Here is a 25,263-nt window from a genome sequence, read left to right on the forward strand (position 1 = left end):
CAGGAACAGAGGAAAAAATGCAGTTGGAAAATGAAGTATTTGTTACATAGGATATAAGCTGGGCAGGCCACAAGCCCCCTGCTCCACTCCATTCCGATTTACCCACTTGTAGAAAAATAGATCTACGTACGTCTTTGTTTGCCTCCTCTGAGCTGGCATCTTGCAGAAACCTGTATGGCTGGATAGCTCCAAAATTAGTCACCATTTTTTTTGCAGCGGTATTGTTAGGTTGTGGTTGTGAGGGGCTGTATGCTAGCGGGAGGAGGTGTAAACAGATGGATCATGGGAAATGGAAGTGGGCTTACTCCACGCCAACAGTCCCAACCACAACTCAGAGATGATTTTCTAATGAACTACTGCTGCTCTGCAGAAACTATGTCATAGAAAACGATACAAGGATTTGTTTTTATCTTTATTTTGGCTTAAAATGGAATAATCATAAATGAAAGACCAGTGGTAATGATTTTTTTTATCAAACGATGGTCTGAGTGGGACTTTAAACATAGAAATAGATACAGAGGAAGAGAAGCAAGTGTTTTGACTTGCTGGAGTTTCGACATGAATGATAAATGATGAATACAGAAATCCGTCTTTGAACTTCAGTACCCAAAGAGAACAAGTATGTACTTGTTTTTAATTTCTGAACTTAATGTTGTGTGTTTGAAAAACGTTTCTTTTAATGTTTTAATGTTCTTTTTTTGGACGAAGAAAAAAAAGAAGTATAATATATCTGGGTGTTTTTGTTTTCTTTGTAATTAATATAATATTTAATTTACAGTAAGCAAGAACAGAACAAAACAGCTTAGCTTTTTAATTACATTCCTAAGTGTTGATTGTCATAGTCAAGAAGATTATTAGATAGCTGTTTTGTCTTGTCCTCCCTTTTGTTCATTATTAAGATAAAGGTTTACAATCTTTACTTAAATAGTGTAGCATTACATTTTTAAGAGCAAATTTCTCTCTAATATAGAGTTTTTTTTTACAAACTTTAATCAAATCTTTGAAAGAAAAATCAAACATGGATTGTGGTAACTAAAAGTTTAGGACTTACAAGTAGTTTTCCCTTATAATGTGGATGTTTTAAAGCAAATTTTGGTACTAAACTAACATCAAGCATCATGCCCTTGTATTAAACTGAAATTTAAAAAAAAAGTTGAAGGGGAACTTGTGTGATTTTCTCACAGCAAGTTTCCCTCCATTCTTGACGTGAATGTGAGGAGGAAAAGTCCGGAACTGTTTAATTAAACAGGATAAATTGGTGGTCCGCTCTGCCAGATCCTGCCAGTGTGGTCTCGGATCAGAGAGTTCTGGCACCAGAGGACCACCATGTCCACGGCGAAAGGTGGCACCAATTTGGATGCCACAGTGAGCCCGCCTGCCATGAATCCTCAGTATCACTTCTTTTTTTCTTTTTTTTCTACTTTCTTTGAAGACTGCTGTTCTTTCAAGCCCTATTAAGTGTGACTGTCTTATCTCAGCACGTATGAGCAGAGACATTCTCCCTCTATCTGCTCGTGGATATCAAAGTCCAGTTTCATTTTTATCAAAGGACAGATTCTTAATTTCCGCTGGTCAGTCTTCCAGACGATTAAAGACTTTTCAAATTGACTTTTTACTTTCTACTTTTTAACTGAACTTGCTTTGACCAGGCTTTATTTCTTAATTAACTTCTTTTAGTGATTTTGCAATTTCCAAATACAAAAATACTTTTATTTTATTTTTGGCATCTCAAAAGGTTGGGCGTGTAGCTGTTTGATTCTGTTTACCGCTTCAACTTGTATGCATGCTGTGTGGCCGGTTAGCAAAGACAATGGGGAGGCTGTGTGACATTTTACTGGATTCAGCTCTGCAGCTCAACAGGACTCCTGCCAGAGCGACAGCTATAGCGACTGTGAGTTCCATCAAACTATTCTCATGCTGAAGGTCAGACAGAACATCTCAGATTCAGACCAACTCTGCCAAAAATGAAACTTGCAGCAGGAAAAAGAGGTTTCATTTTCTGCATGTGAGAACAATACAGTTGAGACAGAACCTTTCTGGCTTTAAAGTCAAACTCCATCTTTTGATCTATTTTAAAAGTGTTCACAGTGGTCTTTTAATTATGATTATGCCTAGCCTAAATCAAACCAGTGTCGTTTTCTAGAACATGGTTTCTGCAGAGCACCAGTACTTTATTAGAAATTTGTCTCTCAGTTGTGGAAGGGACTGTTGGCGTGAAGTAAGCCCACCTTCATTTCCCGTCATCCGTCGGTTGATGCACTCTCCAGCTAACTTATACCCCCAACATAAAATTACTGATGTAACAAAAACTGTGAACAATACTGTAGCTATATAGGGGTACAGTTTGGAGCCAGATGCCAACTCAGACAAGTAAAACAAAGACCTACATTTATTCCTCTACAAGTGGATGCATTGGAATGGAGCGGAACAGGGGGCTTGTGGCCTGCCCAGCGAATATTCCCTACGTAGCAAATGCAATCTTTTTCAAACTGCATTTTTTTTGTGTGCTCCTGATACACAACATTTTAATTCAATGTTATTTATGTAGCCAAATATTACAACAACATTCGTCTCAATGGGCTTCATTAAAATAAAAAACTATTTAGGAATGTAGTTTTAACCTTAAATTTCTTAATAAAGGTCCCCCATCATGAGAGAAATGCCACAAAAGCCTGCTGAAAACACGATTTTATTCTGTCTTTATCGTTCATTTATTTATTTTACTGTTATTTTAGGTAAGTTAAGTACATTTTCTTTTGAAGTAACCATTAACAAATCTATATGTTTTCAAAGGTATTGGCACAAAAGATGGCACTGCACAACAGGAAAAGGACTTCCGGGGGAAGTCTCAGAAGCAGGTGCAGTTCAACCCGGGCCAGACCACGGCGACCTGGAGGGTCAGAATCCTGTCGGACAGCGAATATGAAGTCTTAGAGATGTTCCAGATCGTTCTCTCTGAGCCGGTGATGGCAGCTCTTGAATTTCCAGAGGTTGCCAAGGTCGAGATCCTCGACCCCGACGATGGTCAGTAATGATTTATCGTCACTGTCTTTACTGAACAAATCGCTTTCAGAAATCCAGTTACAAAAGGTTGGAAAAAAAAGAAAAGTTTGGAAAACAATCAACAAGCAAAGACAAAGATGGAATAAAGGAAAGATAATGGCGAATAAGATTTATCTGCTTTTCTAGCTGCAGGGAGCTCATTTCCTTAATCCGAGCTGTGGTTATGATCGGGTATGATGTGGGAAATTCATCAGCCATCAACCCGAGGCCATCAGAATGTAATAAATGAAGTATTTATACCCAAAAAATACATATAAAAGCAACCTTTAATATTGTGAAATGTGCGTTTTTGATGCCTAAATGAAAGAAAAACCAAAAGTAACCAAAGGCAATGCCTGATTTCGCACAGTGCTTGCCACACTAATGACTTGTCATGCTTTTGAAAACGTCACAAAGTAAAAGTAAGCCCTGTTTGGACAGATTAAAGAAGCTGCTGCAGGAAAACATCAAGGCTTCAGTAGAGCCTGGATACAGAATAGCAAAACCCAGACCTCCTTCAGCCTCACTTGTGAAATGAAAGAGCAGCAATACACTTTGTGTAGTAAATAATTTGTTTAGAGGCAGTTTGTTTCTAAAGTAGCGCCCAGAGAGCAGTGAGAGAAACTTTTAAATTTTACTTTTGTTGCCTAATGCCTTAAGCAGGGGTTGTTTATAGTTTTTTTAAAGTTCTGTTGCTGCTTGGTCTCTCAAGGTCAAATAGACTTTGAAGGCTTATAAAAATGTATTTTGTGGTCTTTTTTTTTCCTGAAAGCCAGAATAAAAAGATTGCCAGAGGGATTCTGGCAGCATAAAACTGGGAAAATGCCTGATTTTAGATCAGACTGGGTGTTTAGAACAAAAGTGCAGCTCCACATTTCTTTATTGAAAATGGATTGAAAAGGACAAGTCAGGTTTGCTGACTTCACAGCATATTGTTAATGAGGCCACCCAGGATGTTCACTGGCAAGAATGATGAGCGTAAGCCTGAGCTCTGTGGTTTTTCACAGCTAAATTGTTTTGAGCCCATTATCCTTTTGAATGCCATACAAAGCTTTGAGAGGCAGACAAAAAAGATGGAGAGCAGCCAATGAAACATTTGAGGACAAGAAAGAAGTGATCGGACACGTTTCTCCTCGCAAACGGAACAAAAGACATCTCTTTATTTAAGTTTAATCAAATGAATTGCTTGTGATAATTGTCTCAAGCTACGTTCAAACCGCCATCAGCAACGCGCATTCAAACGACCACTCTTAATGAAAAGTCGACGTAAAAGAGTGTTTAGGGTTTCCACTTTCACAACTCCCGCGTTCACGCATCGCTACGCAAGTTTCCATAATCAGTTTTCGGACTCTACGTACACAAGGCCATTGAGCGCACGTTGTGCGATCTGTAAAGAAAAAAAGTAACCTGTAAAGCTGTGTTCACGCTGTCCTCAGTAACGTGGAATCAAGTGGCTACTTCTGTAAAAATAATTATGGGCTTTCGGGCTTTTTAGACTCTATGTACACATGGCCATTGAACGCACGTTGAGTTATCTGTAAAAAAAAGTAATCTGTAAAACTATGCTCAGACACCACCCTCAGCAACTCACATTCAAGCGGCCACATCCGACAAAATGTTTATGAGCTTTCAGGCTAATGCTTTCAAAACTCTCATGTTCACGCATTGCTACATAAGTTTCTACACAATTTTCTACAACCGTTTCCTGGCTCTACGTACAAAACGTACGGCCACTGGACATGTGTTGAAAGTTAAACCAGGTTGAACTTTGACCAGTCAGGCACTCGGATTTACAAGTGACGTATAGATGCGGTCCGTTTTAAGATGCGGATGTGCCAACCATTGGAAAATTGATCATGGAGGAGAAATTAATTATTGTGGTTTGCGCACGGCCAGAGGTATATGACATTAACTTTCATATTCGGGATAGAGTTGGGGGAAAAAAAGCCTGGAGCAAGATTCATAACATTGGTACCACTTTGACATTTCACACCAAGACTCTTCCAACTGTAGGTGGTGGATATGTGCTAGCAAAAAATAGAAAGAGGGGAAAAAAAGTAGAAGCCCCTCCCTGCTTTTCCAATGTGAAGATTATTGGCTAAATGCGCGTTTAAGAATGTGCAGTCTTATCAAATAATGTTGAGACTGTGAGACTGTTGCGAAAGTTGCATTAGTTTTTAATCTCCAAAGGCTGTTTCAAAACAGTTTTTTTTTCCCGCACATATCATCTTCCAGACCCATCTTTATCACCCGCCAGGTAAAAAAGCTCTGCTGTCTCTGCGCTAGGTAACGAGCAGACAGCAAGTTTGATATACAACCTAATGAAAGCTTGCACCAAGGAGCCAAACCAAGAGCTGTTGTTTTCCCCAGTTAACAAGCTCGCCTGTTGAAGGTTTTTTGATGCAGGAAATGTCAAATTAATTGAATTTCCAGAAGTTTCCTCTCATCGTCAGACCACTTTATTTTACTTTCACTTTATCATGCAGAATCCTCTTCTTCTGAGAGTCATTGGCACTTTTTTTTGTCCCCCTTGCACAGAATCGACCGTGTTCATTCCTTCAGCTGTGTACAACATAGAGGAGGACATTGGAGAGCTGCTTGTTCCCGTGCGCCGGCGTGGAGATGTCAGTCAAGAGCTCATGGTCATATGCTACACTCAGCAAGGTAACACAATAGCTCGGTGCTACTGTTCAAAGCGGTGGTTATAGTTCGGCCAAGATTTTGTCAGAAACATTCATCAAACATCTGTGAAATGAGCTCAAGATGAAAAATACCTACTAAATCTAAAAAGGATTTCATTTTTTTTATTTTGAAAACTGAATAAAAGATGCAGGAAAGCTGATCTCGTAATGTTTTTGTTTTTTTTCCTCCCCAGTTACGGCCAAAGGCACCGTTCCCACCACGGTGCTTTCCTACTCTGATTACATCTCTAGACCCGAAGACCACCACAGCGTCCTGCGTTTCGACAAGGGAGACACAGAGAAACCTTGCAGGGTTGTGATCATCGATGACTCATTGTATGAAGATGAGGAAAGCTTCAATGTCACCCTCAGCATGCCCATGGGGGGCCGCCTGGGCTCAGAGTTCCCCACAGCCAGAATCGTTATCATCCCAGACATGGATGACGGTAATGTGCCGTAACACTGATTAGAAGCATGCTCTGGAATTCAATCAGGCTCTGAAATTATAAGGCTTTGATTTCTGAGTCGTTTTTATGCTCTTTTTTCCCCCCAAATTCTACTTTTGGATCTGATTTAAAACTCAATCACTTTTGCACTTCAAGGGTCCTGCCTGATTTAAGGTCTGTGAGTCCTAAAATATATTGACATATTAGCACCGGTGAAGAAAATACATACGGAAATCTCATTAGTATGGATGGAAATGTGTGCTTGAACTTTCCCCCTGTGTCTGCCTTCTTGGAGGCAAAGTGCTTATCTCATATCTGCAGGCTGAGACTGGAGGGCTGATAGTCTCCCATTTCATCCCCATGCCTTTTTGTTCCCAAACACCTGACGTCCTCTCTTCTCTTCTCTATCACTCTGATGATCTCAAGGCGCTGCTGCAAAGTCAGGACTGTTATTATAGGCAGGATAATCTGGAACGGAAAGACCCTGCACGATTGCAAAGTCACCTTTTATCTTTGGATCAAACCAAAACCAAATAACTTCAGCTGATTATAAACACTTGGTTCTTTGATTGTTTGCTAGATAGTTAGTTGGGGTGTTATTTTAACAACAATTCGATTCATATAAAAATTCATGGTTGGAAGTATGACTCGCAGTCGATTTTGGTTCATATTGAACGATCTGTTTCAATGACCTAAAATGGATTCAAGACATCTTTAGCCAAAAATTCAACCAGTGTGACTCAGAGATAAATACCTGGGTGTTAAAAATTGTCAACCTCAAAAATTTCAAAACATCAATTAAATACATTAATAGAAAATATACATATACAATAAACAATCATTAAAGGATATATAAGTAATAAAAACATGCACACAGAGAGAGACATTGAAACAAATATAAAAGACACAAAGGTGACAGATCTGACAAGGAGGGGCAGGCAATTAATATAGTTCAATGTGGACGTGTTTGTTGTGATATGAACCAGTTTTTTTAGGTGTTTTTTAAATAGAGTGGATGTGGTAAGGTCTCTGATGACATGAGGAACAGAGTTCCACTCTTGTGCTTCTGTTAAGGAGAAGGAGCTCTGACTGAAGGCACTTCTCCGCAGAGGAACCATACAATCTTGTCGAATTGACCCTCATGTCACTCTTAGGGAGAAGGATCTTATTTGAACAAACTGAGTGGAGGGGATGAACGACCATTTATGGTTTTATGAAATAGGCATAGTTTTGCATACTTAATAATGTTCTCCCAGCTTAACAGTTTGTGTTTTTGTAAAATGTCACAGTGATGATGTCTTAATGGTTTATTATCCAGTATTTTAATTGTTTGTTTGTAAAGTGACTCCAAAGGTTTTAATGCTGATTTGTTTGCCTGTGACCAGGTAGTGAGACAATATGTCTGTGTGATAAGAATCATTGGATGCAGGAACAATGTAGCAGCTTGCATTGTCAAATTTGCCCTAAAAATTGGACACGTTAAACTTAACACGGCTATTTACTTTTTGGATTTGAGATTTAAAACTGAATATTCTATCAATATAAAATGCCAAAATAATCAATTTTTTTTACCCCCTTTTTTTTTGTCCTGCCTTAAAATGTGTATAAAGAAACACGTAAACAAGAATTAATGATAAATCCATTCACATTTTAGTTTCATAAAGTTCAGCCCACTATTATTTATCCACATCAAATTGAGCCAAACGTTACTGTAGGAGCAAAAAAAATGAAGTTTCTTCAGATATTTGTAGCTTTTCACATTTTTTATTTAATTGGCGACACCAGGGTGAGAGGCTAGATAAGCACCTGCTCACCTGCACTCTGGATGGAGGAGGAGAGGAGAGCATGGGCTGTGTTAAACTCTGTTAATCACTATCATTTGTTATATTTATGCCACCGCTATCTTTGCAATCACCTTTTCTGTTCATAGTCAACCATGTTTTTCAACTCATACAAAGGTGACTTATTCTTTTTCCCTCTTTGACTTATTTTTGTAAATAGACTTAATGCAAAACAACGGAATGGACTGCGCTTCTTTTATAAAGAAGCGCGTCAGACATTAAACTAAAGCCATTGGCTCCCCAGGAGGCTTCAATAGGAAAGTCACCTCAACAGGAACATTTTTAGAACATTCCACCACACTGTTTGGTCACATGTCTCAGCAAAATTCAAAGTATTTCCACACATTGGACTGGAATGTTGACTTTATCATTTTTTGCTGAATTACAGGTGGTGTCTGAGTCTATAACAAACCCAGATGCATACATGTGTCAGAAAGTGGAAGATCCCACTGAAACTGCTTTTGTGCACAATGCAGTGCCTATGGTGTCACACTGTCAGTAATCTTCTTGGTGCTTGGCCCTTTGCCCTCTGTTAGAAGAACAAAAAAGTCATATTTAGGAGTGCAGAAATATTGACCCTCTCTGTTTCTACTGTGTGTCGGGGCTCCCTGTGGCTTCCTGAAATGTATGAGTCTGGCCTTTGAGGATTCAAAATCCATTTTCAATTCTGTTAAAGCATCAGTGCATGTAAGTGCTTTTTTTCTCTCTCTTCAGTGCCGGTGGGGTCAGGGGTAGGCAAACTTCGAGTGAACAACATGTAATTGAGCTGTTTGAGGAAGAAGTAAGCTGGGTGTTCTGAAGTCTTCATGGTGTAGCGGTTTCAGGTGGAACCTGTGCGGCTTTTGACCTACGACTGATCCTGAGCAGAGGCTGCAAACTAACAAAACAGCTGCTGATGTTTACCTGCCTGTTCTGCTGACATTAACCCACCTTTCCATTCTAAAAATTACATGACATTGGAAGGCTCTGAATATAGTTGTGACATTTTTAAAGCATTATTTTACTTGCAATAAAAAGTGGAGACGAATTTCTGCAATTTCCAGAGCCAGAATGAAAGTGGATGTTTCTTTCTTACTTTAGCTGCACTGAAGCTGCAGTAAGATTTGTTTTTTATGTTGCTTCAGAGTCCACATAAAGTTAAGTTAAGTGCATTAATTTTTCACAGCTGATAGGATATAGTAATAATAGCAAATGTTAAAACATCAGTTTATATTCAGATTAACTGTTGCATAATCCAAATAAAAAGGGACAAATCCAGAAAGAAAATGACACATAATACAAGCAATACAAGTCTCTGCTATGCATTCTGTTAGACATTTTAAAAGAAACTAACCAAAAATGTATTTTTTATTAAAACAAATCCTGTAAGGAGGAAAGACTAGATGAAAGAAAAAATTATTTTTAATTGAAGGAGATTTATTTGGGCAGAAAAAGTACCGGTAAGTAAAAGTGTACACAAGCTTAAACTCATTTGAGAAAAAATTAAAATAGAAGTCATAAAAAGATAAAACACTGTTTATTAACACAACAGTGTGAAAATTAACTATATTACTATGAAGGAGAAGATTCTACTTTTTAAATTGAAAGATAGAAGCAAAATTGTTAAAAGATTATTTTTGAGTTTCTTTAAAGACCTTGTTTTATCTATTGTTAAAGCATTCCAGGAGGTCTTTTTATTCCGTTTTTGCAAATATAAAAAAAAAAAAAAACCTTTTGTCGTTGTCTAGGGCATAGTTTCTACAGTTCGGTAGTAGTTCTATAGAAATTCACCTCACAGTGACCCTGCACTAATTTCCCATCATCCAGCTAGCTTACAGCCCCCTGCACCCCACGGTGCAAAAAAACTGGTGAGCAATGTTAGAGCGATCCAGGCATACAGTTTTGAGCCAGATGCCAGCTCAGACGAGGAAAACAAAGACGTACATGGATGTAGTCGTCTACAAGCAGTTGCATCAGAATGTGGCGGAACATAGATCTTGTTGCTTGTCGTAGTAGATTCTACGTCACCCCAACAAACGTTTTCCAACTTTCTTTTTTCGGCTGCTCCTGATTCACAACTATTTGAATAATAAATACTTAGAAACTGCAATTTTAAGCTTAGTTTTCTTTATATCTGTCCTCTATCATGAGAAAAATGCCACAAGAACATATAAAAAAAAAAGAAAAACACATTTTTTGGAGTGGGTCTTTAAAACTGAAGACCTCATTTTTCTTGTGTGACAGAAATCAGTTTGCCATGCGGAATTGACACCTTCATCTATTATTGCTTTCTGGAAATCTTCAGGCTGCTATCACTCAGAAGAACCCAGTGCATCCATGATTTATTCCAACTTCATCAGCTGCTGAGATGCATTTGCTGTTGGTTTCTCTCACCAGTGAAGTGACTTTCCGAGCATTATGCATGTGGACTGTGGAAATCTAAGCTTCTTTGAGTGCATTTTAGTGTTCCCGTGCCGTTCGCACAAAGCCAACTGTCTGAGCTGCGTTGGCTGTGTGGGAATGCCACACTACCTGATATTGATTCATCTGTCTGTGTCTGTATGTGAACACAGACGGCACACTTGCAATACCAAAGTAGGACTAAATATCACATCTGTGCTGAATGTTTGCAGCATGTTAATGTTGTCATTGTTCTGCTTTCTGCTTTCACAGCTAAATGCTAAATCTTCCATCCAGCTGAGGCCACTTCATGCAGAGCTTTTATATTACTGATTGGCATATTTTCTGGGCTTTTTAAATTTCCCCACACAGTCTAAAGACGCAGATGCCAAATCTGTCATTTTTGTGATAAGCTGGTTCTTACAGTAATGCTAAAACCAGTGTGAGATCAAATGAGGTGCCTTTCTTTTAGTTCCTATGCAGGTTCTAGAACCAGTGTAGTTTGGATGCTAATCAACCAACATGGAAGGGGATTCGAAATTTTAAAATATTGAAAAACCTGTAATTGTATTTTATAAAATCTAGCGACTTTATCCAGTTTTTTTTTTTTTTTCAGGAAAGTTGAGAAAAGTGCCAGGTTTTACTGCAACAGCCTTTTACATTTTCACAGTCTAGTTCATGAAAAAGAGAGGAGATTTAATCCAGTTGGCTTTAAAGAAAGAAATTGTCTGCATAAAGCTACATACACACCAAACGTGCTAAATGTGGATTTTTGAATACACATTTCAGAGGGTTCTTCTTCTTTTTCTTTTTCTGCTGTTTCACATGTCTGCCACCATCAGAGGTATGGTGCGAAATGTCGAAGCGGTGCAAATCTCTCAAATTTTGCTCCAGGCCTTTTCTTTCTCAGCTCTATTCCAATATGTGAAAAACTTGTTTTCATATACAGTAATTACAGCCGGATACAAATTGCAACTATTCATTTCTAAAGAATGGCACATCCGTGATTTTAAGGGGATGCCATCCATACGTCACTTCCAAATCTCCAAACCTTTTCTTTGGAAGTATTCACTTGAACGAGGGTTGCCTAGGCCGGTGTAAGCGTAGCTTGAGACATAACTAATGTGTCAGACTATTAGGAAACTAACTGTACACCTGTCGTCTACAACACTTGCTTTATTTCTTACAGTTTACCAATTAAACATGTAATTTAAATGGAAGTTTTTAAATCAAAATGAACCTTTGGACATTTTACAAGAAAACAGGGATGATGATAGAATAAACTTTTGGGATTTTTCTTTGTCGTTTCACCTCAAACAGGGGTCATATCCTTCTTAATTAGAAGTGACTCTTATGGCAACTAATTGTTTCAAGCATGAACTTTACAAGCTTACAGGTGATGCAGGTTACCCATTAATCTGTTTTTTTTTCAAATATAATCTAGAGACTTTATCCAATTAAAAAAATGTTTTCAAGAAAAATGTGAAAAGTACAACATTTTGCTCCAACAAAAAATAGAATTGCCCTATTAGCAGTCCAGTTCATGCAGAGTGGGCATTTGATCCAGTTTACTTTAAAGAAAGGAATTGTCCTCAAAAGACAAATGTAATGAATGTCTCAGGCTTTTAGGGATCTTACTGTAGACAAAAGCTACCCAATCCCATTGAGGACGCTTGCTGTATTTCTCACAGTTTTACCAATTAAACATGTAATTTACATAGACTATTTTTTTTTTTTTTTTTTTTTTTTCTTTTTTAACTTGTCCTGTCCAACAGCTAGGCAGACAGATGAGAGCTGAGGGCCTCTTGGGTTGGACATATTTTACTTTAACAAGAGGGGTTATTAATCTTCAGACAAACCAAAGGTATGTCTGAATAAACCCCTTTTGTAATTGAGGCCAAACTTTATTAATTTCAAACATGTCTGAAAATCTTTGGTGTTGGACCGGACGGAAAAGGAAAGAGGGGAAGAAGAAAGAGGGACGTTAGAGAGAGGGGGGGTAGGGGGTGATAATAGGAGGGGAAGGGGGATAAGACCATGAAGCAGCATAAAGCAACAAGTTTACTGGTTGTTAATCATTATGGTAAGGTTCAAATGTAAAAAAAAAACAAAAAAAAAAAAAAAAAGGGCGGAGCCTGTCCACACACACACTCAAATGTTATAAACACACCTGTTAGTTGCAAAAATGTCCACCTGTCGACATGTACACAAAACAGATAGTGTTCACACGCATACTTATGCCTTAAAACCAACTAGTGTGAAATATTTCAGTCATTCAGTCTGTTGAGCTGACACCTGTGCTCAGGTGAGTGTTTATGTTCTTCTAAAATGGATGGTGGAACGTGAAAAGAAGGAGGGAGAGTGCCCAGCCATCCCCACCCCAAGACCCCCACCGCACCAGCAGCGGCAGCCGGATTCCCCCCAACACCACACGGGAACCGGCAGGGAACAACCGCCGCCCGGGCGACCAAGCCCGCCACCCAGGCCAGGGCCAGCAGGGCCGCCGCAAGGCCCCCAGAGCCAGAGAGCAGGGAGGCACGGAGGGAAAGAGGGCGCCGCCCCAGCCCAACCAGGAGAGCAGCCCCCCCGCCGCGCCGGGAGAACCCAACGCAGGGCCCCACCGGAGAAGGACGCCCACAGCCCCAGACGAGCACCCCACCACCACCCAGGAGTTCCGGGCATCCCCCCGCCCCAACCCCAGGTACGGGCCAGGACCCCCCAAGGGAGACCCACTCCGCACTCCAGGCAGCCATCCGCCCGGCCAACGGTTGGTCCAGGGAGGAGCGAGGCAGGGGCCCGCCGCCCCCGCCCAGGAGGGGGGAACCCCGGGGAAAAAAGAGGGCCCACAAGGGGTGTTGTAAATATGGCCCGACCAGGCTCGGCCACAGTTGGAAATTTGGCGGGGCCCAGCACTCAGGAGCAAGGACCAGAACCCACCCCCCAGGGACACGAACACCCCCGGCTCAGATGTAATGTGAACCCCCCCACCGCGCGGAGAGAGCACCGCCGGGCCCAGGAAGCCAGCACCCCGGGGACACAGCCGCCGTTGCAAAGGGGCCCGTACCCCCCACCAGGGAAGAGGCAGGGGACAGATGGTCCTAGGTCCCACCTTCCTTGCAAAATGTGTGTGCGTGTATGTGTGTTTGAGAGAGTGTGTGTGTGCATGTGTGTGTGTTTATGTTGGGATGTATATATTGAGGGGGGAGGGGTGTGTGTACTAAGGGGGGTGCGGTTAAAATTGGCGGGTAGGGCACTAAGGGGACGTCTCCTGATTACTCACAGTGACGTCCCCTCACCCTCCCCACCAAGGGGCCCTAAATGTCTAAGGTGCGGTTAAAATTGGCGGGTAGGGTGCTAGGAGGACATCCGCTGCTTGCTGGCAGTGATGTCCAAGCACCCCCCCTACCAAGGGCCCTACATGTCTAAGGTGCAAATAAAACCGAAAGAGGGGGGGCCCACTCCATACGGCAACCACAGGAGGGGGGTCACTGCCTAGTAAACCCCCCCCCCCAAGGCTCATCGCAGGCTAAGCCCCCCACCCCCTCACCCTATTATGAGGTTATATGAGGAAGGGGGTAAGTTGGGGACAGATGATAGACTGTCCCCCGGTGGTCAAACAGCCGTCCCCCGCCCCCCCCCCCCCCAGCAAGGGGGCCAGGCCCACCCAGCCCCGGGGCCCCACCCCCGGAGGCGCAGACACCCCAGGCCCAGCACCACCACCCCCACACAGAGAGAGGGGAGCCAGAAAGCGCCGGCCCCCCCCGGAGCAAGCCCAGGCCCCCACCCCCAAACGCCGGCCCTAGAAGAGCTCTGGTCAGGCCTCGACGGGACCGAGGCAGCCAACCGGCCGGGGAAACCGCCGATGGCCTCAGCGGAGACCCCGACCCGTCAACCCCCCCTGCCCCGTACCAATAGTGCCCCCCCCCCTCCCCCAGAATGCCCCCCCACAGGACAGGGCCGACAAGACCCCCACCCCACCCCACCCCCAGACCCCGCAGCCGAAGCGGATGACACCCAGAGCGACCGGGGGCCCCAAGAGGGTTGTCCCGTCCCGCCCCAGAGCCAGGGAAGGGCCGATCCCAGCCCCAGGTGTAGACGGGAAGCCCATCCAGCGCCGCTGGGCCCCCCCCCCCGAGCAGCGCCCCCCGCCACCCCCCCCCAGCACAGGCAAAGGGACCACCCCCCCAAGCCAAGCCAGACCACCACCCCACCCCCCCCCACCACGCACCCCCACACCCAAGCCCAGAGGACCACGCAGCGCCCCAGGCCGCCCCACCCAGGCGCCGGACCCGACCCCCCGACCAACGGAGCCCCCACCACCCCCGGCCAGGCACCGGAGGCCCCGACCCCCACCCCGGCCCACGGCAGAAGGGCAAGGAGCAGCGACGACCATGCCCCCCCCACCCCCTAAGTCACGGAGTTAGCTATGGGAGACCAGAGAGACCGAATTCTTTCAAAGTTACTTGAACTTTGGGCTGACATTTTTTCCAAGCTGATATGATCAAGCAGCAGATTTCTGTGTTGACTTATATTTATATTTTTTTTGCTTTTCCAATTTATTAAAATAGTTTTTTTAGCAATGCAAAGAGTTATGAAAATGATAGAGCCTAATCCTCCTTCTACATCGATGGCACTCATGTCACCAAGCACACAAAGTGACGGTGAAGCTGTGATTGAAACCTTAAGCCAGACTGATAGATCGGCACATACCTGCTGCCAGAGAGCCTGGACAGGCGTGCAGAACCATAGTGCATGCATGTAATTGTCGGGTAGATTACTGTCACAGTGCTGACAAATGTCTGAGTTACTGAGACCCATCTTGAACATCCTCTGTCCAGTGTAGTAAATTCTGTGAAGAGTTTTGAAATGGATTAGCTGCAGATTTGGATTTTTTGTCATTTTAAAGGTGTTTAGACAAAGTTCTGACCAAAAACTTTCATCTGTGCTGATGCTCAAATCCGCATCCCATTTTGTTGTCGGAAGTGAAATATTGTTATCTAAATTACATAAAAGTTTGTATATTTTGGAGAGAGTTTTATTCATTGAGAAATTGATCAGAGTGGTAACTACATCTGGTAGCTTTAAATCGTTGTCTCTGTATTTAAACTTTTTAGTAATAATTGATTTAAGTTGCTGATATTCCAAGAAGTTATATATTCCATGTTTGTCTTGAAGTTCCTGGGGAGTTATGAATCTTCTATCAATAATTATGTGCTCTAGTTGTTTTATGCCCCCTGCTTGCCAAGCTGGGAAGTGGATAATTTTTTTGTTTATGAGGATGTCTGGGTTGTTCCAGATGGGTGTCATTTTGCACGGTTGAATTGATGATTTTGATATTTTGAGAAATTCCCACCAGGCTGTTAAAGTGGCATTTATATTAATACTTTTGAAACAATCCTGTTTTTTAACTATTTGACTAATAAATGGAAGATCTGACAGGTTGATCTTTCCACATAACGCCTGTTCCAAGTCTAACCATGAGTTGGTTTCTGGATTATTTTTTAACCATTTTAAGATGTATTGTAATATATTTGCAAGAAAGTAATTGTGGAAGTTAGGTAATTCTAATCCTCCACAGCTTTTTGCAGATTTTAAAGTTTTTAGACTAATTCTTGCAGGTTTATTGTTCCATAGAAAGCTTGATATGGATGAGTCTAATGTTTTGAACCATTTTAATGGCGGTTGTGTGGGAATCATTGAGAAGAGATAATTAACTTTGGGTAAGATTTTCATTTTAACCGTGGCTACCTTGCCCATAAGGGACAAAGGCAGGTTGGTCCAGCGTGTTAGGTCGTCCTGTATGTTTTTCAGTAATGGGGTGTAGTTTAGCAGCACCAGTTCTGATATTTTGGGGGAAAAATAAATACCTAGATATTTTATATTGCCTGATTTAACTGGTATTGTGAGTCCTTGCTCCGCATTACTGTTCAGTGGTAATAAAACAGATTTATTCCAATTAATGGAATAGTCTGATATAGAAGAGAATTCATTAATGATTGTTGCCGTTTCATTTACAGAATGTATATTACTTAAAAACAGTAATATGTCATCTGCATAGAGACTAATTTTATGATGGCTGTGTTTGGTTTTAATTCCTTTAATACTCTCATTCTGTCTTATTGCTGCAGCTAGAGGCTCGATAAATATTGCAAAAAGCGAGGGGGAGAGTGGGCAACCCTGTCTAGTTCCTCTTCCAAGAAAAAACCTGTTGGAAGTCTGTTTATTAGTTCTAACTGATGCATTGGGGTTGTGATATAATATTTTGATCCAATTGATGAATGATTCTCCAAACCCAAACTTATGGAGGGCAGCAATGAGGAACTTCCAATTTACTCTATCAAAGGCTTTTTCAGCATCCAGTGATAGTATAGTCATTTCCTGGTTTTTGATGGTGGCAAAGTCTATTATGTTAACGAGTCTGCGGACATTGTCATCCGAGTGTCTGCCTTTGATGAATCCAGTTTGATCAAAGTCAATTATGTGAGGAGTGACTTTTTCTATTCTCTGTGCTAGTGCTTTGCAGATAATTTTTACATCTGCATTAATTAAAGAAATGGGGCGATAGCTTGAAGGACTCGTGGGGTCTTTGTCTGGTTTTAGAAGAAGGATAATGTTGGCAGAGTTCATGTTAGGTGGTAGAGATTGGCTTTCATTGATAAATTTTACCGTTTTATAAAACGTTGGTGCCAGTTGTTCCCAGAATTCCTTATAAAACTCTGCAGGAAAGCCGTCAGGTCCTGGTGCTTTACCATTAGGCATAAGTAACAGAGCTTCATGAAGCTCAGACAACGAGAGCGGAGAGTCTAAATTTGTGATTTGATCTTCGTTTAACTTGGGCAGGTTTATATTGTTGAGAAATGAGTTGATGCTTTGTTCTGATGGATTGATCTGTGGAGTGTATAAGTTTTGATAAAAGTCTTTAAACGCATTATTAATTTTTACCGGGTCATGGGTGACATTCCCTGTTTGGTCCATAATCGAAGTGATTGTTGATTTTTCTTTATTAATTTTAAGCTGATTAGCTAGAAATTTGCCAGATTTATTTGAGTTTTCATATCTTTCCAGTCGAAGCCTTTGTATCTGGAATTGTGTTTGTTTATTGATGATGTCATTTAACTGCAGTTTTAAATTTTTCAGGTCGCCCAGTATGTGTTCCTGTGCAGAAGCAGCATAAGCAGTCTCCAGAGTTTTTATTTTATTTCCTAATTCTAATAAATCTGCTTTCTCCTTGCGTTTTTTATGCGTTGAATAAGAGATGATTTTCCCTCTCATGACTGCTTTTGCTGCTTCCCAAAGAATACTTGGTGATATTTCAGAAGTATCGTTGAATTCTAAGAAGGTTGCCCACTCTTTTTTAAAGAATTCAATAAATTCCTGGTCTTTTAACAGAGACGTATTAAACCTCCAGGTTGAACCCGAGGGTCTGGGTACTTCCCTTGAAATAGTAACAGAAACTGGTGCATGGTCACTGATAATAATTGGATGAATGTTGGAACTTTTAATTTCTTTCAAAAGGGAGTTACTGACTAATAAATAATCTAAACGAGATTGTGAATGGTGAACTGGAGAAAAAAAGGTGAACCCCTTAGTGCTTGGATGACATGAGCGCCAAGCGTCGCAGAGACCCAGATCATTCATGTACTGCTTTAGAATACTTGCAGACTGCCATGTACGCTGGTTTGCTGCTGTGCTGAGTCTGTCAAGTTCAGGGTCCAAAACAAGGTTGACGTCTCCTCCTATAATGATTGTGGAGTCAGAGTGAACTGAGAGTGAGGTGAAGAATCTGTGAAAGAAGGAAGAGTCGTCAACATTCGGGCCATAGATGCTGGCGATGCAAAAGTCTTTATTCTGAATGGATATATTAATGATTACAAATCTGCCTTCTGGGTCAGTAAATGTATCCTTATGAGTAAATGTAACATTTTTATTAATCAAAACTGCAACCCCTCTTTGTTTGGAGTTGAAACTGGCAGAATACATAGCTGGATACTGGGAACAGCACAGGAGTTGACCAGCTGATAAAGATAAATGGGTCTCCTGCAGCAGAGCTATATCTGCTTTAAGATCATTCAGGTGATTTAACACTTTCAATCTCTTTGGCCCAGAACCAAGTCCACGCACATTCCAGCTAACGATGTTAAGACTGCTCATAGCTGTTCTAACCGGGAGAGTGCAAGGCTAAATAGTGCGTGTGCCCGTCCGTGTGCGCGTGCCCGCTGTGCGTACCTGCTACACTGACAAGCGCTATGCGTTGTGGGTGAACGTGTCTTGGCTATGAGCTGCATGTTACGTGCGTCCTGTGTGAGCCTAAGTGAGGTTTTTGCAGTTTATCAACGTGTGTGTGCGGGATCGCGTGTGCATGCTCTTATGCGCGCTAGTATGCGCGCGCGCCCGTTCCGTGCATAAATAAATACTCACCATGGTTGCGTTGACTTTACCTGATTCACATATGAGGACATGGGAAGGGGGGGGGACAAGAGAAAAGAGAGAGGGAAAGAGAAAGAACAAAAAACAAAAACAACGAAACAACAACAGAAACATGAATGTGAGAGAAAGAAAAAACACTTTTCCTGAGAGGTGTGGATTATTGATGATCCGATTATTTCCTAGTTAAATAAGTTTGCGGGTTTCTTCTGGGCAGCGCAGATGTCAGTGCGCCTCTGAAAGCCTTCAGCACAGCCAGGGTGTTACCTCTGGGTCCCGGAACAGCTTGCCATTCACAAAAAGTTTATCAACAGCAACCACCGCGCGTGCTCCAGCAGACAGGTGCTTCCTCCTCAGCGGGAAGAGGATTTTCCGACGGCGGAGGATCTCGCCTGGAAACTGATCATTCACGCTATAATGTGTGTCTTTCAGCTCGCGCCCTCTGCTTTTTACCTGCATCTTTTGTTTATAATGTTCAAATTTAGCAACAATAGGACGGGGACGCTGATTGTCCGGCCTTTTTCCTCCGAGCCGGTGAACCCTGTGGAAGGAGATCTTCTGGACTTCTTCCTTGGGGAGTTTCAGGTGGACCTCTATAAAGGACTTAACAATGTTCTCCGGGACTTCCCCTGCCTCTTCTGGAATCCCTGCGAACACTAGATTGTCCCTCATGCTCCTCGCCTGAAGATCCAGGAGGGTTTCCTTAATGGATCGGTTTTCCTCAGAGAGACGGGCGGTGTCGTGGCCCAAGATCTTCACGGTCTCTCTGAGGGCCTGGTTCTCCGCTGCGAGCTCCTGCACCTGCTGTTGGCTGAACTCCAGAGACTCTCGCAGACCTTGGAATTCCTTATGGAGGATCTCCAGCAGATTTAAACGGCAATCAAGGCTGGAGAGCCTTTTATCAATTGAATCCAGGATATCACTCATGTTGCTGCCTGGGGAGGAGGCAGCCCCCGGGGAGTCTTCGGGACGGTTGCGTTTGGTGGACGGAGTGGCGGTGTTGGATTTCTTCATGAGGCAGGTATTGAAACACTCGTCGATGTAATTCTCCAGATCCTCCAGGTCCTCCAGGTCATCCAGGCTGGCAAATGCTTGACAAACTTTTTCAGATTTTTATTTTTTAAACTTTCTGGATTATTTAAATATGGCGGTGTAATTAAATAAATCAAAAATGTTTGTTCACAACTTACGCGCCGCCAAGTAAACTCACCACACTCCTCTCGTCGGCTCTCGCGATACTACAGCATCACGTGCTCCTTCCTAAGATTCTACATAGACTATTTTTTTAATTGAAGAAAACCTAAGGACTTTTTACATGAAAACAGGCATGATGATAAATTGAACTTTTGTTTTTTTTTCTTTTAGTTGTTTCACCTCAAACAGGGGTCATACCCTTCCAGGAATTAGAGGAGACTCTTATGGCAACTAAGTGTTTAAAGCATGAACTTTACAAGCTGTACAGGTGTTGCGATTTGGCACGCACAGCTGCAACTCTTAAAATACCTACTATTTTCTCAGTTGCAGACCGTCAGGAAGCCTCATACCTACAATTTCCACTCTGTCTGCAGCCTGCTATTGGTTTGGAGAAACTTGTCTTTTCATGCAGGTATAATTGGTGTTTGATATTTGCTCTGCATCCGGGAAAACGTTGCGGTGGTTGGGACTGTAAGACATGACGATACTTGTAGAGCCGGTACATTTGCAGCCCTGTGTCACTTGCCTGTAAATTTCACTGTGGTCCTGAAGTTGTGATTATGAGCTGGATTTGAGGGGAAACTCGCAAACCCTGTCATTACACCTCACCTGCATTCCCACTCATTGGGTTTTCAACAGGTGTCCGCAACACTTGAGCAAAGAGTTTATCCAGCAGTCTGCAGAGGCTCGTACAAACCTTTGTAGCTGCCGTTACATGTGAAGTTGAACTGAATACAGAGCTGCTTGAACAGAGAAAGTCGTCTAGCATTCAGAGAGTAAAGGAGCATTTCCAGGGCTCAATTAATTCTCAGTGCAGGAGAAGCCACTTAGCGGCGTGGAAATGTCATTCATAGTTCAAGTGAAATCAAGCAGGCAGTGGGAGTTTAACAGTCCCCTTAGGGATGTCTGTATCTCTACTCCATGTCCCGTGCTTTCATCTTAGGCTCATTCGTATGAAACAATAAAAATGTTTCTTTTTTTTCTTGTTTTTTTCCAGCCTATAGCTCAACACAAAAAGTAATATGATTACTATGTAGATGGTGCTCTCTATTCTGGGTTGTTTGCATTTTTAATCACACATGAGAATACGTTTTTTTGTTCTGCTTCATCAAGATTTTAATATTTTATTGTCTCAGCCATTTAAACATTGAAATGAACATATTTCGGCCAGCTCAGTAAATTATTTATGTAAATCTTCTGTTTCTGTTTGTAAAAAATGTGTAAGTATAGACAAAAAGAGCTGTTTCATTTATTAAGACCTATATATCATCCCCAAAATTTCTAGTAATAGCAAATCTGGCTATTTTAAATCTAACTATAAAGGTGCTTGTGCCAGTGGGAGGGGTGCCGCTGCTGAGTAGATGGAACCGGAGGTGTTCCTTTCATTTAATGGGCTTTGGTTCTTTGAAGCTCCCTGTTTGCCTGCTGCACCAGCCTTATCTGGTTACTGGACTGGGACAACGGGGGCCTGAGTTCCTGGCTGCCAACTTCAGCCTCATAGATCTGATTACTCCTCCAAGTAAGGACCTGGTGCAGGCAGCCAAAACCATCTTTGTTTGCTTTCTCTGAGGGGAAAAACACTGGCAGCTGCAGGGACACTTGATGCAATGCGTATTGTCCTGGTCATCTTCTCATGACAGATTAAAGCAGGGATGTTTGCCGTCACACACTTGCACTTAGGGCTGTTGTTGTTTCAGCAGCATAGAAGAATGGGGGCTGTAAAGCTAGAGCCTCATTTTTTTTCTTTCATAACCCATCATTTCCAGCTGAAATCCAACTCCCAACAGCTTGCAGAGACAGCTTTTAATGAATGCTATATCTTCTCAGATTTGTTGAAATTATAATTACATGGTGTGGGATAATGAATAGATTTTTTCTGATCAGTAAATGTGGCTGACTGCGTTGTTGACTGATAGCTTCTGTCCCCCTGCTTTCTTTTCCTCGCCAGTAACCAAATTATCAAGCCCGACAGTATGGATTTGTTTTTGTTTATTGCGTTTATCACTTAATTCCACATTCTCCCTGTGCAATGAGCTCCATCCGCGTACCGTGTTGTAGGTGCTAAGCTTGGTTACCATGGATACCATAAGCTTTTCATTGAATTAGTTTTCTATGTAATAACAACTACCTACGAATGAAAAGGGTGGGAAAAGCTCTTTTTACTGATAAAGACGGTTCATTTATGAAGTTTTGTTGCACTCAGTTGGTTCAGATAAAATGATCACTAAATGGGATTGACAGGCTGAAAAACCTGTAGAAACATTCTCCAGCTTTTCATATTTTTCAAACACAGCATCAGTTTGGAAAAGCAGCTTCTTGAAGTCCTGCTCCAATCATCTTTTGATCTATTTTAGAGTGGTCTTTTAGTTATGGTTATGTCACTTTTAGGCTAAATAAAAAAAATCTGTGTCATTTTCTAGGTCAGAGTTTCTGCAGAGAGGTAGGATTTCATTAGAAATTCACCTCTGAGTTGTGGCCGTCATCATGGACTAAGCCTGCTCCTATATCTTGACATCCATCTGTTTCGCTCTCTCCAACTAGCTTACAGCCCTTCCCAACCCCAATCTCACATTAGCAGTGCAACAAAAATGGCAAGCAATATTGGAGCTATCCAGCCGTATAGTTTTGAGCCAGATGGCAGCTCGGAGGAGGGAAACGAAGACGTACATGGATCTAATCTTTTATGAGCGGACGCATCAGAATGGAGCTTGTGGCTTGCCGCTGTAGCTTCTGCATCACACCTATAAGCTTTTCCCAATGGCATATTTGCGTCAACAATTTGAATCAAGACACACACAGAAATGTAATTTTAGGCTGAAGTGTCTTTTTATGTCTTTTTATATGCCAAAAGGACATGTAAAAAAAACAAAAAACATTTCTTATTGGAGTGGTTAAGGTTAAGGTCCAATACTATGTTTTTTAAACGGGTTTTGGTCTAAAACTAATAAATAAAATTGAGCAAACGGTCTGTGCATCCGATATAATAAAGCAATAGTTTTAGTCATTTCCCAAAAGTTTAGACAAGTTTAAAAGCAAGCTTGTCCAAAGTATGAGATTAGTTTAGGTCTAATAGAGAATACATCGTAACACTTACTGTGAATTTAAACGAGTATAAAGCAGAAGATGCATTGATCCAAAGATGTAATTTGCGTTAATGACTTAAGTCTGGAAATACTCAGGAATGCAATTTTAAGCTTAATTCTCTTTATGTACTGTATGTCCTCCGTCATCATAAAAACGTCACATTGACACTTTAAAAACACCCACAAAAAAAAACTTTATTTTCATTGGAGTGGGTCTTTAAGGGTTAATAGAACAGTGGCTGCAGTGGAATCTGAGTTCATATGGACTGAGCATCCAGGCGGGCCCAGGCTTGAACTCAGAGCTTTACATCCCCCAGACCTCCTGACTGTCTCTCTGACCCATCTGTGTCAAAGTCTGTAACACCAAGTCTCGTTCAGCCCAGAAGTCATTTCAACCATGGTTCTACTCTTTTTGTCTGTTATTTTAGATTTGGAAATGCCCTAAAATATTGTTTGGCAGGAAGTTAGAAAGTTTTTTTTTTTTCCAAGATCTACAATTACAGTCCTTCCTACCAGCAGCTGAGTCACTGGAATTATCCCTCTGGTATCCGGTAATTAGAGTTCATACGAATATGCCAGCTATTAAAGATTCAACTCTGCAATTACATGAAGCATTCAGACATTTCCTGTTACAGGTGTGCTCTGGACTCCCTCCTTCAGTGTGCTGATTCTCATCTGTCACTCCTTTTTCTGTTGTTGTTTTCTTCCGCTAGATCCTGTTTTCTACTTTGGTAATACGCAATACCAGGTGGATGAGAGCGATGGCTTCGTGGAGGTGCAGGTGTGGAGGACGGGGACGGATCTTTCCAAAGCAGGAACCGTCACAGCGCGATCCAGAAAGACAGAACCTGTCTCAGCCGAGGGTGTGTGGCTCTTGACAGCTTCATGTTCAGATCATTTTAAACCACACAGAACAACAGACTGAAGTCAACAGCCTGTCTCCGTTTGTGTCTCTGAGCTAAGCGTGTGTCAGGAGGTTTCCACAATGGGAATATTGTTTGGATGAGCTGAGGAATGTAAACATTTCTTTTGGTTGATGGAGGAAAAAAATCTTGCCTTTTCACTCAGAGTTTTCCTTCTCATAATTGTTGGTGCTGTACAGTATTGTGAAGAAAATGATAATCTGCCTAGAGACACACTTTCTGGAATGCATAGCGATTGTTCTTTATGCTGGGAAGCACTTTGGGCTCCAGACTGATTGCATTTTTCTTAAGTCTTCCCTACAGGCTTTATTATCTCTTGCCCTGCAGCAGTAATATCCCATTCCAAATATTCCAAACAGCTCTTCTCCTGTCTGTGCAATAAATAACAAAGCATACAGCGTTTAATCATATGTGGCATGATAGAAACCCAAACCCACGTTTTTGTGTGTCTGGGTCATAAATATGTGAAAGAGCCTTCGGGCATGAGCTGAGTTCTGATGCAAACTCTCTTAAAAATGGAAAACTAGGAGATGCTGGTTTTTTTCTACTTTAGACCAATTGATGGGTTTGGTGCGATCATTGATCACTGCTCACAAACGAGCTTTAAAATGATGGGGGGGGGGGGCTGCTGTCAATATGAAGCTGCAAATGAACAAAGATGTTTAGGATTTATTCCTTATAACCTGCAAACAATAGCCTTAAAATCTAAACATTTGTGACCTGTGTTGTGTAGCTGGTGTGGACTACATAGGAATCAGCAGGAACCTGGACTTTGCACCGGGGGTCACCATGCAGACGTTTCGGGTGACCATCCTGGATGATCTCGGTCAACCTGTTCTAGAGGGACCAGAGAAATTTGAACTGGTGCTTCGGATGCCTATGAACGGGATCCTCGGAGAACCTAGCAAGACGACTATCCTCATCAATGACTCTGTTTCTGACTGTACGTGAATTGGGTCAGCACTCATCGTTTGCCGTGTTCAAGCTCGTTTTCTGCCTTTGATGTGTGGATTCATTCCTCTGTCACAGTGCCTAAGGTGCAATTCCGAGATGCTGCGAGTGTGGGCCACGAGAACTCTGGACAAATCTCAGCCATGGTTTACCGCAGCGGGGATATCAGCTATAAGTCCACGGTGCGCTGTTACAGCAGGCAGGGCACAGCGCAGGTCATGATGGACTTTGTCGAGAGGCCCAACACCGATGCCTCTATCATCACCTTTTTACCAGGTTTTGCATTTTAAATCCCACTT

The 25,263-nt window shown here is 42.0% G+C and overlaps 1 protein-coding gene across 1 annotated transcript in view; it reads left to right on the forward strand.

Annotated features, from left to right (window-relative positions):
• The window catches only part of frem2b (FRAS1 related extracellular matrix 2b), a 70,267-nt gene that overhangs the window by 32,800 nt on the left and 12,204 nt on the right, over positions 1–25,263 (forward strand). Inside the window, exons 4-9 of the mRNA XM_004075537.5 lie at positions 2,794–3,024; positions 5,581–5,706; positions 5,918–6,169; positions 23,804–23,953; positions 24,747–24,956; positions 25,043–25,240. Of these exons, the coding sequence (XP_004075585.1) occupies positions 2,794–3,024; positions 5,581–5,706; positions 5,918–6,169; positions 23,804–23,953; positions 24,747–24,956; positions 25,043–25,240 (1,167 nt within the window). The remainder of the gene's footprint in view (positions 1–2,793; positions 3,025–5,580; positions 5,707–5,917; positions 6,170–23,803; positions 23,954–24,746; positions 24,957–25,042; positions 25,241–25,263) is intronic.

Source organism: Oryzias latipes, chromosome 13, assembly GCF_053564925.1.
Source record: "Oryzias latipes strain Hd-rR chromosome 13, Olatipes_Hd-rR_3.1".
Classification (NCBI taxonomy): Eukaryota; Metazoa; Chordata; class Actinopteri; order Beloniformes; family Adrianichthyidae; genus Oryzias; species Oryzias latipes.